The 16,479-nt window shown below is 49.4% G+C and overlaps 1 protein-coding gene across 1 annotated transcript; it reads left to right on the plus strand.

Annotated features, from left to right (window-relative positions):
• Positions 1-9,850: 9,850 nt before the first annotated feature.
• On the plus strand, positions 9,851-14,058 carry LOC123051418 (receptor-like protein kinase). The gene is made up of 2 exons (XM_044474285.1): positions 9,851-13,263; positions 13,407-14,058. The coding sequence occupies exons 1-2, from the start codon at positions 10,176-10,178 to the stop codon at positions 13,766-13,768; spliced, it is 3,450 nt and encodes a 1,149-aa protein (XP_044330220.1). The 5' UTR covers positions 9,851-10,175; the 3' UTR covers positions 13,769-14,058.
• The last annotated feature ends 2,421 nt before the right edge of the window (positions 14,059-16,479 follow it).

Raw genomic sequence — 16,479 nt, forward strand, 5'->3', positions numbered from 1 at the left:
AGATAACCAAATCGTACGCAAAAGTACAATCAACAACTTTTTTGGTTTTTTAATTATTCTATTACTGAACTCAACTTACAAGTCACATTTGCTATACCCTATACGTTTCTATAAATATGGTTGCCTAATATATACTAGAAACCACTATTAAAATATTTGTTAGTATGTATGATTTAGAAATATGTACCATGTTATTCAATAAAACTAAAAGATATATGAACAAACACAGAGATATGCAAATATATGTGTATTCACTATATAGTTTAAGAAATATTAGAAAATTAATTTGAAGGATTTTTTAACAAGTAAGTGACTTTTTGTGTAATAATGAATAATGTAATTATTATTTGGAAACATTCTTATGTGACTGAGTAATAGAAAATTATATTAATTAAAGTTATAATATGGTAAACTTAGTTTAAAATAAGTATAAAAGCTTAGCATAAAAACAATGAATCATGTTATCCTAACAAGATGTGCTGAGCATAAATCCATCAACGGTAAATTAAGATATATGTGAGGCTGCAAAGTTCAGTCCAGAATGGATGACCTTGGTCTTAACAACATTTTGCCAGATATGTTCTTTAACACAAACTTCTGAATGTGAGATACAACAGCCTCTTTCTATAATAAATTAGTCAGGATCAGTCCCTAAGGTCCTGATATGATCAAACTAGCATACTAGCATCCATGTAGCGATTATGGTATTACCAATACCGAAATAGCCTCGAGAACTGTCGACATGAATGTGCTAGTTTACTATGTGTAGCTTTCATAAGTCAGAAATAAGTATTGCATGTCTCATGTCTGTTGCAGAAAGAAAATCTGGACATGCCTACAGAAGCAGAACACTATAAATCAAGATGCCAGCATAATAATCATTGTGCAGCAAAACACTAGCTTGCATCACTATAATCCCTCACATTACAGTGGACAAAACCAAAACAACCATATAAAGAGTTGTCACAATGATAGATAATGACAGACTTGGAAGTAAATAAAATGTAAGAAATTCATAGAAATGTAAGTAGAACATGAATTGGTGACAAATACCATAATGTGCAGTCTCTCCACATTGGGAAAGCATCTGAGGAAGGTGGGCACCATCTTGACGTCACTGCGAACCCCGAAGCGCACATTCAAGCTAAGAATTTTCACGGTTGTGAGCATGGTACTTGTGCTCCCGGGCTGAAATTTTCCCAATTCAAGAAGAACATCACACAACTAATTGAGTCATCAGCTGAACATATTTCCTAACTAAACTAACAGAGAGACGAGAGACGGGAGATGTACCATGATGACCGTTTTCCCAACCTCTAGGACCTGTCCTGGCTCTAAGTATCCAAACGTGTGCAACTTGTGGGCATCGACAATCCTGACTCTGAAGCACCACGACCGACTCTGCCAGAGAGGATAAGCCACTCGAGGCATGGAGCCAGTGCTGGCCCATAGGCCGGGCAAAAGGGGCGACTGCCCTGGGCCCCCGCTAAAATTAAACTAGTAAACACTATACAATTATACTTTATATCTGAAAGATTATTAAATGCATAAAGTAGAGCCTCAATTGAGCACAAATACACACCACATACTAATAGCTTATACCACACGGTGGCAAATCAATCTGACTAGAGAAGTTGAGTTTAAATATGTTAGTCTCCCTTTATGATGGATGTTCTAGTATCATAATGAAGTTTATGATAACAAGATTTCAATGTTTAAAACAATGCACAACTTTTCATTTGAGAAATGGGTCGGGAATCTCATTTGCACAAATCAAGCCAAGTGAATCTAGATGAGCATGTCAGATAACCAAATCATACGCAAAAGTACAATCAACAACTTTTTTTGGTTTTGTTTATTATTCTATTAATGAACTCAACTTGCAAGTCACATTTGTTACACCCTAGAAGTTTCTATAAATATGGTTGCCTAATATATACTAGAAACCACTATTAAAATATTTTTTAGTATGTATGATTTAGAAATATGTACCATGTTATTCAATAAAACTAAAATATATATGAACAAACATATATATATATATATATGCAAATGTATGTGTATACACTATATAGTTTAGGCAATATTAGAAAATTAATTTGAAGGATTTTTTAACAAGTAAGAGACTTTTTGTGTAATAATGAATAATGTAATCATTATTTGGAAACATTCTTATGTGACTGCGTAATAGAAAATTATATTACTTGAAGTTATAATATGGTAAACTTAGTTTAAATAAGTATAAAAGCTTAGCATAAAAAATAATTGTTTTACATCGACCCAGGCCCCAAAATGGTTTGGACTGGCTCTGCATGGAGCCTTTACCGTGGTGATGTCCTCCATAACCGAGCTACAGATTTGCACTCAGCGTAGGCTTTGGCTAACGAGGCATAGACGCCGCTCCCTGCGGCATCCCTCGATGTTGAGGATCTCCAGGACAGGGCTCCTGACGATGAGGGACTCGATGGCGTTGTGCTCCATTTCAACGCTGCATATGCTGAGCTCGACAAGGTTGTCAAAGGAGACACCACGCATGACGTCCATGCTCAGTAATTTTCCGAAGCCGATGTAGAGGCTGGTGAGGGTGCTGACGCTGAAGAGAGTGGCGGGGAGGGGCAGGTCTTGCGGCCACGGTCGATTGACGAGGACGAGATATTGGACACCCTTGGCGGCGAGGAGCTGGATCCACCGTGCAAGCTGGTCAAGGTAGGCATTCATGTGGCTGTAGACGAGATTGACGCAATGGAAGGGCCCCGAGTGCGATTTGAGGATGCGGGACACGGCCGCGGTGATGGCCGGGGAGTTGGCGCGCGTAGGAGGCCAGCCATGGCCATCCGGGAGGAGGTGGGCATCGCTAAGGATGAGAGGCATGGAGCACCAGAGCGTGCGCCAGCAGGTGGAGTGCACAACGGTGCGCATGACGTCCTTGATGGGGAGGCGAGCGATGATGTTTCGCAGGAGCTCGTCGGGGAGGCGAGCGATGATGTTTCGCAGGAGCTCGTCGGGGAGGCTGCTGATGCAGTCGACGCCGTCGGTGGAGGTGGCGAAGGCCGTGAGTCGGCCGTTGTCAGTGAATGGCGGGCGGTGGACGAGGGTGTAGATGTACGCTAGCACGTGCTCCACAAATTGGTCCACCTTGTGCGGGTCATAGCCATTGCGCCGCAATGCGGGCGCCATCGCAGGATCGACGTTGGTGAACGGTCTCGGGTCGGCCATGGTCAGACGATGGCACTGGCGGACAAGCCAGCGAGGGTTTGGGGATTCGACGGGGTGTGGGTGCACTGTGTGGTGATGGTGGGTGTCGGGGAAACGACACCTATGGGATCACAGGAATCCCTACTACGGTTGGCGGGGCGCGGGGTTGTGAGAAGAGCAGGTTTAGAAGTCAACACAGAGATCATTTACCCAGGTTCGGGCCGCGAGGATGCGTAATACCCTATTCCTGCTTTGGTGTGTATTAGAGAGTGTTCTTGAGCTCTCGAACTAGCTATGGTCGCTGCGTAGTTCCAAAGAGCCGAATCCTTCTCCAGTATGCCTCGGGCCTCCTTTTATAGTCGAAAGGGGCTGCCACAGTGGCACACTGGAGCTGGAAAGGCGTACACTGCGCAAGCTTATCGTCTGGCATTAGGGGACAAAATGCATTAAATGCGCTATTAGGTGTCCATTAGCTTTATTGGGGACGGGAACGAGGCCCGTCCCGTCCGTCGCTGCCCCGCCTCGCTTCGACACGCGCCCAGTCTAGCGATGCGTGCTGTGCCATGTAGGCTGGCAGGCAGCTGAGGTGGCGCGGTGGGAGGATCATCACGAAGATCTGCATGCCACCACGCAGGTGCTTGCTGAGTTGGCGCAGAGCCCGCACGTCGCCACGCAGGTCCCCGCCCAGCTGGTCGGGTTAGCAGCTGCATGGGAACGGCGATGGAGACTTGGTAAATGTGGGCCTGGCTGTGGCCCCGCTGATGTCCTCGGCAAGGGTATTGCCGGGGCCCCAGCAAGGGTCTTGCCGTGGTGTCGTGGTCGTCCCCGGCAAGGATCTTGCCGGGGGTCTCGTGGGTTTCTTCGGCAAGGATCTTGGCAAGGATCGTCATCTTCTAATCTTCACCTGATCTTGTGTATCTATGATCTTGACAAAGATCTGCATGCCTCCACAGAGGCGTTTCCCGAGCCTTGGTCCCAATGTGGTTGATAATATTGGGGACCTCGGCTCAAGGGTGGCGCGCTCTGCTGGTGTTGGGCAGGCCGCCCCGGCAAGGCTCTTGTCGGGGCTGCTGAGGCTGCCCCGGCAAGAGTCTTGCTGGGGGATCCCACTTCGCCCCTTTGCTCTTCGTGTTCTTGATCTTGGCGTTGTCTTGGTTGTCTTGTGCTCTGGTTCTCCTTCCTTGCCCTACTAAGTGTGGCCGCGGGCGTGGCTCTGACTGCCCGTGCACAAGTAAGGGGTCGAAAGGAGAGCCCCTACTTTTGTACACCGACAGGAGCCCCAGGGCCTGGGCCACTCATAAAAGCCACGTGTTGTTGGGCTAGGCCCAGAACGGTGCACGGCCAGGCGGGGTGGATTTCTTCTTATTGCAGTAACTCCCTCGCCCGTTGCGCTTCCCCATGACTTGCGTTGAATGCGTGACGTGGGGGTCATGCATAGGGCGATCGTGGCCTGCTTGCGTCATCTCACGGGTCTAATAGTAAAGAGGCGGTCTGCGTTTCCCTCTTAAAAAAAGAGGAAGTTGCAGAGGTGCGGCTCATTTACTAAGTGGACCTGGGTCGTGGCGATTACGATTCCCATGCCCCCCTTATCACGAGGCGCGAAATGGCCGTTCCACTTGCCATCCGGGCCCTGACTCGTTCACCACGTGTTCCCCATGCATCGGGGAGGGCAAGCGGCGGATACAGAAGGCGCTGGTTTTTGCGCCGGGGTGGGGGGCCGGGCGCCGCTGACTGGGGCCGCGGGTCGGTCCTGATTCCTTGCGCCCCTTCCATGGCTGGATTGGTTGAGCGGGGCGGCCGAGCTCCGACCCCGCCCCTTTATAAGAAGGGGAGGGGGAGGGTGGCGCTCCTCAATCTCTCATTATCCATCTCTTCTCATCTTGGCTCCTTTCCTTCCTCTGCTATGGAAGGAGGGCGCGGCGGCATTTCGATGGTGGCGTCGAGCGTTTCCGCTCAACAACGCACCCCTCCTCCCCACGAGCTCATGGCGGCGGAACCGGCCATGAGAGGAAGGGGGAGGGGGCGAGGGCGAGGTCGTCGTGGCGCTCGGGGAAGAGGAGGACGGGGCGGTGCATCGGCCTCGCCTCCACCAGTAGTCCCTCCTCCGATGGAGGGCCACGTCGGGGATCAGCCTCGAGAATTCTTCATCAGGCTGCACCGCCCGGTGCACCGCCATCTTCGTCTTCCCACTCCATTTGCTCGGGAGATGGAGCTCGACCCGCCGCAGACCCTGAGGTTGCACATGAGGGGCTGCGGGAACGGCGGCACATGGGTCGATTCGACTTCCCCGCCCCTCAGGTCATGTATCTTCGTCGCGGATGGAAGGCCTTTGCCCGTGTCCACAGCTTGACGGAGGGGCTCGTTCTCTATTTTAAATTAATGGAGAACGGCCTGCTTTCCGTCAAGGTTTTTGGGGACATGGGAACTCGCCTAAAGTGTTGCGTGGAGAGCTCCTCCAATGATGAAGATTCCTCCTCGAGCAAGAGTGACGAGGAGGACAGCGACAACGACGACGAGGGTAGCAGGCGGGACGATGATGGGTCCGACTAGGTGTCGGATGCACCGTCTCATGGCGACGCCGGCGGCACCTCCATCTGCATCGCCAGCTCCTTGAACTTCTCGGGGTCGCCTCCTTGGGCGGCTCGCTTGGGAGGCCAGAGGAGACGAAGAAGGCGGGTGGCGGGCCATCAAGTCAGAGTACGTGGGCACCGATGCCTTCGTCGCGTATTGCCGGCCCGCTGCCTCGTCTTCCAGCTCTTCACGGCGGCAGCGCATCAGCCTTGGCATTGATTTCCGCGGGAACCGAGGCGATGAAGGCGACGAAGCGCCCGTCTCACTGACTCGGCGGGCCCGCGGCTGCTTTGCGCCAAAACAACTTGCCCGGGCGCCCCCGGGCGCCCCCCAGCGCGCCGGGTTCGGCCTGTTGGGGAACGTAGCAGAAATTCAAAATTTTCTACGCATCACCAAGATCAATCTATGGAGTAATCTAGTAACGAGGGGAAGGGGAGTGCATCTACATACCATTGTAGATCGCGATGAGGAAGCGTTGCAAGAACGCGGATGAGGGAGTCGTACTCGAGCGATTCAGATCGCGGTTGATTCCGATCTAAGCGCCGAACCACGGCGCCTCCGCGTTCAACACACGTGCAGCCCGGTGACGTCTCCCACGCCTTGATCCAGCAAGGAGAGAGGGAGAGGTTGGGGAAGACTCCGTCCAGCAGCAGCACAACGGCATGGTGGTGATGGAGGAGCGTGGCACTCCAGCAGGGCTTCGCCAAGCACTGCGAGAGACGAGGAGGGAGAGGGGTAGGGCTGCGCCAAGAGAGAGGTGTTCTCATGTCTGTGGCAGCCCCAAAACCCCCACTATATATAGGGGAGGGGGAGGGGCTGCGCCCCCATCTAGGGTTCCCCCCCAAGGGGCGGCCAGCCCTAGATGGGACTTGGAGGGGCGGCCAAGGGGGAGAGAGGGGGGCGCACCACTAGGTGGGCCTTAGGCCCATCTGAGCCTAGGGTTTCCCCCTTCCCCCCTTCCTGCGCCCTGGGCCCCTTGTGGGAGGCGCACCAGCCCACCTGGGGGCTGGTCCCTTCCCACACTTGGCCCACGCAGCCCTCTGGGGCCGGTGGCCCCACCTGGTTGACCCCCGGGACCCTCCCGGTGGTCCCGGTACGTTACCGATAGCACCCGAAACTTTTCCGGTGACCAAAACAGGACTTCCCATATATAAATCTTTACCTCCGGACCATTCCGGAACTCCTCGTGACGTCCGGGATCTCATCCAGGACTCCGAACAACATTCGGTAACCACGTATATCTATTCCCTATAACCCTAGCGTCATCGAACCTTAAGTGTGTAGACCCTACGGGTTCGGGAACCATGCAGACATGACCGAGACGTTCTCCGGTCAATAACCAACAGCGGGATCTGTTTACCCATGTTGGCTCCCACATGTTCCACGATGATCTCATCGGATGAACCACGATGTCGGGGATTCAATCAATCCCGTATACAATTCCCTTTGTCAATCGGTATGTTACTTGCCCGAGATTCGATCGTCGGTATCCCGATACCTTGTTCAATCTCGTTACCGGCAAGTCTCTTTACTCGTTCCTTAACACATCACCCCGTGATCAACTCCTTGGTCACATCGTGCACATTATGGTGATGTCCTACTGAGTGGGCCCAGAGATACCTCTCCGTTTACACGGAGTGACAAATCCCAGTCTCGATTCGTGCCAACCAACCAGACACTTTCGGAGATACCTGTAGTGCACCTTTATAGCCACCCAGTTACGTTGTGACGTTTGGTACACCCAAAGCATTCCTACGGTATCCGGGAGTTGCACAATCTCATGGTCTAAGGAAATGATACTTGACATTAGAAAAGCTTTAGCAGACGAACTACACGATCTTGTGCTAGGCTTAGGATTGGGTCTTGTCCATCACATCATTCTCCTAATGATGTGATCCCGTTATCAACGACATCCAATGTCCATGGTCAGGAAACCGTAACCATCTATTGATCAACGAGCTAGTCAACTAGAGGCTTACTAGTCAATACAATTTTAGCATGGATAATAAATGATTATGATGAACAAGGAAATATAATAATAACCAACTTATTATTGCCTCTAGGGCATATTTCCAACACGGCCTGGGTCCGCCGGCGCTGATTTCGGCCCAGGCCGGCAAAAATCGGGCTCCTGGGGGCGCGACTGTGCCGTTTTTTCGGCGCCGTCATGAAAAAATCACCTGGGGAGGCCTTTCTGGGGGCGCGGCTGGGGATGCTCTTAACTTGTTGCTAAGCTCATTTTCTTTAATGATTTAACACCTAAACTCTTCCATGCATTGATTCATCTGCTTGGCATTGATTCTTCCTGGGATCTTCAAAGTGCTCTCTCTCCTCCTTAATTATCGCGTCATGTCATTTTTTTTTGTTTATGTGACATGCTTAGGACCTATCCACAGTGGAGCACTGTGAAAGGCCTTAGTGAATAACTTGTAGATGAATATGGGTGGCGGAACTGCGCTCGCAGTAGTTGGAGAGGAAGCGCTCCTTCTCCCTCCTCGCGGGCACGCCTTCTCTCCATCCATGTGGATCTCTGTAAGGCCCTTGGCTCCATTCTAGTTGAGGCAAAATTCCATGTGCCCCTTCCTTCGTCATCAAACGATCTAGAAGTGCCTCCTCCTTCGTCATCAAACGCCCTAGAAGTGTCTGGTGCACCGGTTCATTGGGTGTATTGGATACATTCTCAGAGGGGGCCATCGCCCCCAGCCCAAAAAATAAAATTTTAATTAGTAGCTTTCAAGTTCCTCTCTTCTTCTGATGATATACGATGCGAGTTCTTAACCACGCGGCGTTAAGTGTTGACCTTTCAGATATCTATCAGTTCTCAGACCATTACTCGAGGAGGAAACTGTTGATGAAGTTATTAATGCTATGTGAGTTCTTAATCACAAGGCATTTAAGTATCTATTTTTAAGATATCTATGCGTTCTTAGACCATTACTCAAGGACAAAACTTGTTGATGAAGGTAATATAATATTGTATGTAAGTTCTTAACCATGAGGCGTTTAAGTGTGCACCTTTCATATTTCTATACGTTTTCAAATTGTTACTCAAGAAGGAAACTGGCTGATGAAGTTAATATACCATGTGAGTTCTGAACCATGAGAAGTTTGAGTGCGTGCCTTCCTGATATCTATTTGTTCCCAAACCACTACTTAAGGGGGAAACTTGTTGAAGTTAATTTGTATCTGATCGTGTCAATTAGCTATGGCTAAGTCCAAATTCCATACCAAATATGAAGCGTTCTGATGATTGTGCTGATCTATCAAATTATTATGAATTTCATTCAGAGCGATATTCTAAAGACAATTCAATTAGTATGATGATGTGTTATGATTATTCAACTAATATGATCTATCAAAGATAACTCATCCATATTCCATACCAAATCTGAAGTGTAATGATGAAGTGCTATGAAGAGTGTCTTTAGTAATCTTTTAAAGATGGTGCAACAACACATGACTGAAGATAATTCAATTATTATGATGATTAATGCAGGAAGTAAGGGTGGCATGTTGAAGTTTGTGCAACAATCTACATTTGTTGGTCTTCAACTTCTAGCACGCAAGTTTCCCTTTCAAAAGCTAGAGAGGGGGCGCGCCCACAATTGTTCAATCATTCTACATAGCAAGGCGTATGCTTTATATCTTAGAATTCGCCCACGTGACCCGTCGCCAAAGGCTGTGGCGGTAGCCCAGGTCTCATTTCGGCCATGGAGCATGGATCATGAGCTTTCCGCCGTTGACCATGGCGGTAGCACGTTATAACCCACCTTTAGCGTGTATGGCGGTGGAAAAGATGTCAAATCCAAATTATTTTCAAGCACGAGTCAAATCGTGCTAAACTTTGAGGCCAAAACCGTCATTTTGGCCTTCGTTAGAATCATAGGCAAAAATGATGGTGGAGCACGAGGAAGCATCGATGGAATGCAACAGCGAGAATCAAACAGTGACGCGACGGGCGCCCACCAAATCCCACTACTACAAATCTAATCTGGTGGCGACAAGGAATCCCACACAGTGCCTGTCTGATCTGAGATGAAAAAGCAGAAATTCGGCCGAATAAAGCGCCCTCCCTCCACCTGCACGCTCGTCCCCTAGCATCCGGGCTCGGAATATGACCCACCCCGTCATCCCCGACGCTGCGGTGCGGGCTGCGCCACCTGCTCTGTTCTGCCCCACTCTGCTCGGCTGCAATGCAAGCATATGGCTGACAATGGCGAAAATACAACCGATGACGCTGAGCAAGCGTCGCACACCACCGGCTTCTTCTGTGCTGGTGGGTGTGCGTGCGCGGGTTTGGTGATCCGATTTCAGTTCTCCGGTTCCCCGTCGCCGCCTTGAAATCGCCGGGGAACGGCGCACCACGCGCCAGCCCAAGCATCCATCGTAGTACCACCTTCTCCCACCCCATGTCGCGCATCTCCTTGCTCCTGCTCCTGCACCTCCTCCTCCTCATCTTACCACCCGCCACCTCCGTCACGCCACAGTCGCCGACGGCCGTCCTCCTCTCCTTCCTCGCCTCCCTGCCCGAGGCCTCCCAGCGGATCCTCCTGCCGTCGTGGCAGAGCAGCACCAATACCAGCGCCAACGGCAGCTCGGCCACCACCCAGCACTGCGCGTTCCGTGGCGTCACGTGCACCGCCGCGGGCGCGGTCACCGCGCTGAACCTCTCCGGGCTGGGCCTGGCGGGCGCGCTCGCGGCGTCAGCGCCGCGCCTCTGCGCGCTCCCGACGGCCCTCTCCTCGCTCGACCTCAGCGGGAACGTCTTCGCCGGACCCGTCCCGGCCGCGCTCGCCGCGTGCTCCGGCGTCGCCACCGTCCTCCTGGCCCGCAACCGCCTCACGGGACCCGTGCCCGCGGAGCTGCTCTCCTCGCGCCAGCTCCGGAAGCTGGACCTCGGCGGCAACGCGCTCACCGGAGAGATCCCGACTGTGCCTGCCACCGGTGCGTCCGTCCTCGAGCACCTGGACCTCAGCAACAACTCCCTCTCGGGCGCCATCCCGCCGGAGCTGCTGGCCGCGCTCCCGGGCATCAGGGTGCTGAACCTCAGCACCAACGCGCTCTCGGGACCGTTGCCCGAGTTCCCGGCCCACTGCCGGCTCACCTACCTCGCCGTCGACGGCAACGGCGGCATCACCGGGGAGCTCCCCCGGAGCCTCGCCAACTGCGGCAACCTCACCGACATGATCCTATCCTACAACAAGATCGGCGGCACGGTGCCGGATTTCTTCGCGTCCCTGCCAAGGCTGCAGCAGCTGTTCCTCGACGACAACAGCTTCGTCGGGGAGCTGCCGGCGAGCATCGGCGAGCTCGCCGACCTGGAGAGCCTGGCGGTGTCGAAAAACGGCATGACCGGACCTGTTCCGGAGACCATCGGGAGATGCAAGTCCTTGACGATGCTCTATCTGAACGGCAACCGGTTCAACGGCTCGATCCCGCGGTTCGTCGGGAACCTGAGCAGGCTCCAGAGGTTCTCCATGGCGGACAACGGCATCGCCGGAACGATCCCACGAGAAATCGGGAAATGCCGGGAGCTGGTGGAGCTCCAGCTGCAGAACAACAGCCTCTCCGGGACGATCCCGCCGGAGTTCGGCGAGCTCGGCCGCCTGCGGAAGCTGGCCCTGTTCAAGAACACGCTCCACGGGACGGTACCTCCGGCGTTGTGGCAAATGCCGGGCATGGAGGAGCTGCAGCTCTACAACAACAGCCTGAGCGGAGAGGTCCCTGCCAGGATCACTCAGTCGAGGAAGCTGAGAGAGCTCATCCTGGCATTCAACAACTTCACCGGCGAGGTCCCCGGAGCGCTGGGGCTGGACACGACCCATGGGCTCGTTCGTGTCGACCTGACCGGCAACCGCTTCCACGGCGCGATTCCGCCGGGTCTCTGCACCGGCGGCCGGCTCGCCGTGCTTGTCGTTGGACACAACCAGTTCAGTGGGGGAATTCCCGGGGAGATAGCTGAATGTCAGTCCCTCTGGAGGGTCAGGCTCAACGACAACCGGTTCAGTGGTAGCTTGTTACTGCCTGAAGATATGGGCACGAACACAGGGTGGTCATTTGTGGACCTAAGTGGCAACCGTTTTGATGGGAGGATACCGAGTGTGCTCGGCTCATGGCGCAACCTCACCATGCTTGATCTGTCCGGCAACAGCTTCTCCGGCCCGATACCGCACGAGCTCGGAGCTCTAAGCATGATCGGGACTCTGCGATTGTCGTCGAACCGGCTCACCGGACCGATACCGCGACAGTTTAAGAACTGCAAGAGGCTCTTCCGTTTGGACCTTGGTGGTAACCTTCTGAATGGAAGCATACCTGCAGAGGTTGCAACACTTGATAGCCTGCAATATCTTCTGCTCAATGGGAACAAGCTCACCGGAACAATTCCGGACTCCTTCACTGCAACACAGGGCCTACTTGAGCTGGACCTTGGTGGCAACTCTTTGGAAGGTGCCATCCCTCCTAGCTTAGGCAACCTTCAGTACATTTCCAGGAATCTGAACCTTAGCAACAACAGACTGAGTGGCCAGATCCCAAGTAGCCTTGGCAACCTTCGGAGCCTGGAGGTGCTCGACTTGTCGGCGAACTCGTTGTCCGGTCCGATTCCATGGCAGCTTTCCAACATGATCTCACTCTCTGCAGTGAATGTTTCTTTCAACGAGCTCTCTGGCCAGCTCCCTGCTGGCAACTGGGCTAAGCTCGCCGAAGAGTCCCCCGACGCTTTTCGCGGGAACGCGCATTTGTGCATACATCCTGGCAATGCACCTTGCTCAAGAGATCAGTCTCGGAAAACCCGAAGGAGGAACACACAAGTTATCGTGGCATTGTTGCTGTCAACATTCACAGTCATGGTTGCTGCATTGTGTGCTATCCACTACATTGTGAAGAGGTCGAAGCACCTATCGGCGAAAAATGGCTCGGTACGCAACTTGGACTCAACAGAGGAGCTGCCAGAGGATCTGACCTATGAAGACATCCTCCGGGCCACCGACAACCTGAGCGAGAAGTACGTCATCGGCAAAGGCCGGCACGGCACGGTATACAAGACGCAGTTTGCGGTCGGAAAACAGTGGGCGGTCAAGACGGTCGATCTGTCACGGTGCGGATTCCCCATTGAGATGAAGATACTCAACACGGTGAGGCACCGCAACATCGTCAGGATGGCGGGGTACTGCATTCGACGCAATGTCGGCATGATACTCTACGAGTACATGCCGGAGGGGACGCTTTTCGAGTTGCTGCATGAGAGGACGCCCCAGGTGGCTCTGGACTGGACGGCCCGGCATCTCATCGCCCTCGGCGCCGCCGAAGGCCTCTCCTACCTTCACCATGACTGTCTGCCCATGATTGTCCACAGGGATGTCAAGTCGAGCAACATTTTGATGGATGCCGAGTTGGTGCCCAAGATTACGGACTTTGGGATGGGGAAAATCGTCGGCGATGAGGATGCGGATGCGACGGTGTCGGTCGTCGTTGGCACCCTCGGCTACATTGCTCCAGGTAAACTCACAAATATATATTATTTCGGATACAACACATTTCTAGACAATGAAGCATCTCTGCATCAATAGCTGGTACATGTTTCTGTGAAATGTTTATGTAAAATTTCAGGGTTAACAACATATGTTGTCATTTGTGTGCAGAGCAAGGCTACTCGACAAGGCTGACCGAGAAGAGCGACGTGTACAGCTACGGGGTGGTGCTTCTGGAGCTCCTGACCAGGAAGATGCCCGTTGATCCCGCGTTCGGGGACGGCGTCGACATTGTGACCTGGATGAGGTCCAACCTGACGTCGACGCAGGCGGACCATGGGAGCGTCATGAGCTGCCTGGAGGAGGAGATCACGTACTGGCCTGAGCATGAGCAGGCCAAGGCGCTGGACCTGTTGGACCTGGCCGTCTCGTGCACGCAGACGGCTTGCCAGTCGAGGCCGTCGATGAGGGAGGTGGTGAACATCTTGATGAGGATTGACGAGAGTATCATCATTTCAGAGCTTCACAAGTGAGACAGTGAACCGTTGCAGCATTTGCAAACCAGACGTAACCGCAAGTACCCCCAGTGGAGTGTGGAACTATGCGGTACTAGAGGTTGGGCCGCGCCTCGGCGACGGACGGCCATGTGGTTTTGTTCCGTACTCCTGTTCAAACAGGAGAGGCCCCTGGAGCGGCGTCGCCATACGATGATTTAGTGAGCTTTGTGGTGGTGATTGCGAGCACTGGTGTTTGATAACTTGATCAATTATGATCATTTGCCAGTTTGGCCTGATGGTACTGGTCGCAAGTTGGGACGAACATAGAACTGCTTGTGACTCTTTGGAGTGTGCCAGACGTAGTGCCGGACATCCTGCTTGTGACTCCTTGAACTGCTTGTCTTTCCTGGTCATCCTGAACATAATTTAGAATTTGGGTCAGTCGATTTTTCAAAAACAAACCATATACAGGCACACAGCACAAGTCAGACTGACTGAATTCTGATTCGGCCGAGTCCCCTCGCACAGCCCAACTCATCATTTGCTCACAAACAATTTGAAGCCCAAAATCAAGAAGGCACCTGTTTCTCTGATTTTCTTTCAAGAAGGTTCATGTTGTCACCTTAAAGAATAAATGCATTGTATTACCCTTAAAGAAGAACGTAAAAAACTTAAAAATCAAAATAATAAAGTTTTTGAAGAAATAATGAATTAGTGGCATTGATATTACCACTGAAGTAGGAAGAAAAATGATTTTAAAAAACATGCGCACAAATTTGAACTGAAATTGCATTTTCTGTAATATGGAAAAAATAAGTATATAATAGTGAAATTTTGGCACTCTAGTATAATTTACACACTTTGCGTGCATACTTACACGCACAAAAATAAAAATGTTGTTTTTAACAAATAAAAAATTAGTGGCATTGATATTACCCTTTAAGAAGAAAGAAATTATTTTAAAATAAAATTGCACACAACTTTGCATTTTTGAATATGCAGAATAAACATATAATAGTGCAAATTTCGCAATCTAGTATATTTTACACACATTGTATAGTACTTGCATGTACACGCGCGCGCACACACACAAAATAACCTTTTTTTTTAAGAAAGAATAAAAAACTAGTGGCATTGCTATTACCCTTTAAAAAGAAATCTGTTTTAAAAAAACAACTTGCACACAACTTTATATTGAATACACTTTTTGTAATATGCAGAATAATCGTGTCATAGTGCAATTTTCACACACTAGTATAATTTACAGACATATGACATAGTAGTTCCATTTTGTATACTTACACATACAAAGTAAATAAAGTTTCTAAGAATTAGTGACACTGATGTTATCCTTTAAGATTTTTTAAATAATTAAAACCAATAATGAATTTTTTCACAGAATTTACATATAAATTTTGCTTTTTATAATATGCAATAGTAAGCATATAATAGTGGTAATTTCACAAAAAGATAAGTTTCTAAGAAGGAATGAATTGGTGGCATTGGTATAACCCTTAAAGAAGAAAGACAATGAAATGTAAACTAAAAAAAATTAAAAAAATTGATTTTTAATGAAGAATGAATTAATGGCATTTGTATTACCCTTTAAGAAGAACGAAAATAAATTAAAAATAAAAATACTTGCACACAACTTTGCACTAAAATTGTAATATACAAAGAATAAGTATATAATAGTGCAATTTTCACACTCTAGTATAATTTACATATGTATCGTATAGTACTTGTGTGTGTACATTCACTCCCACCCAACATGCCAAAATAAGGATAAAGAAAAAAAACTACAAAAAAGGAGAAAGCAAAAATGCTTAGAAACAGAGAAAAAAAGCAGGCAACAGGTAACGGGCTTCAAGCCCAATAAAAAAATCGACTGGCCCAAACAGGGGCAAGTAAAAAAAAATTAGCCCAGGAAGCCATGAAACTACATAAGGAGAAACAATACAACACAAATCTTGAGAAAAGAATTAAAGGTTAGAGAAAACCAACTTACCCAAAATCTTAAAATATGCAACTTACATATAGTTAAAGTGGCCAACTTTAACCTTGCTTACTCCCACCATCCAAATATATAGGGCATAATACATTTTTTGATGCTATCCTTGACCACGGGTTACAGTAATATGACATGCATGTTACACAAATCATACCATCGAGTTCATATATGAAAGGAGTTTCTAATGATATAACTTCTATATCGTACATCTCATGTACTACTAATATTTTCAATGGTCGAAAACCTCGGAAAATATAGGCCCCACATATTTGGATAGAGGGTGTATCAAAAGACAAGTTGGTCAAAAATTTGGCACAACTTTTTTTTAGTTGATTTAATGGCACTACTTATATATACCTTGTGAGTTAGTACCCTCTTAAGTATTTTCTAAACTTGTGATTTAACCGTAAATCTACCATACATTATTTAGTTAATGGTTACAAATTGATAATCATATGTGATTCCTTTGAATACAAATCTATTAAAGTCTATTTTGTGTAACATAAACTACATATTGTTGCACTAATTGTTGACGAAAGCATAAATTCTAATAGTCAAACTACTCATTGTATTTTGGAACAGAGGTAGTAGAGATTATAGCCTATGTGTATATAAAGAAACCAGTAGCTCCTAAAGCAAAACCCACGCTTTGCCAAAAAGGCCACATGCTTACATTTTCAATTGCAATAACTAGTACTTCTCACAAAAAAGTTCACTAACCAGTAGTATGGTGTTT

Source organism: Triticum aestivum, chromosome 2D (assembly GCF_018294505.1).
Source record: "Triticum aestivum cultivar Chinese Spring chromosome 2D, IWGSC CS RefSeq v2.1, whole genome shotgun sequence".
Taxonomy (NCBI): Eukaryota; Viridiplantae; Streptophyta; class Magnoliopsida; order Poales; family Poaceae; genus Triticum; species Triticum aestivum.

Bases quoted from the DNA above. Each gene is read 5' to 3' on its own strand.
- LOC123051418 (XM_044474285.1), top strand. From the start codon at position 10,176: ATGTCGCGCATCTCCTTGCTCCTGCTCCTGCACCTCCTCCTCCTCATC. The intron at 13,264-13,406 runs GTAAACTCACAA...ATTTGTGTGCAG, and splicing joins CCTCGGCTACATTGCTCCAG to AGCAAGGCTACTCGACAAGG.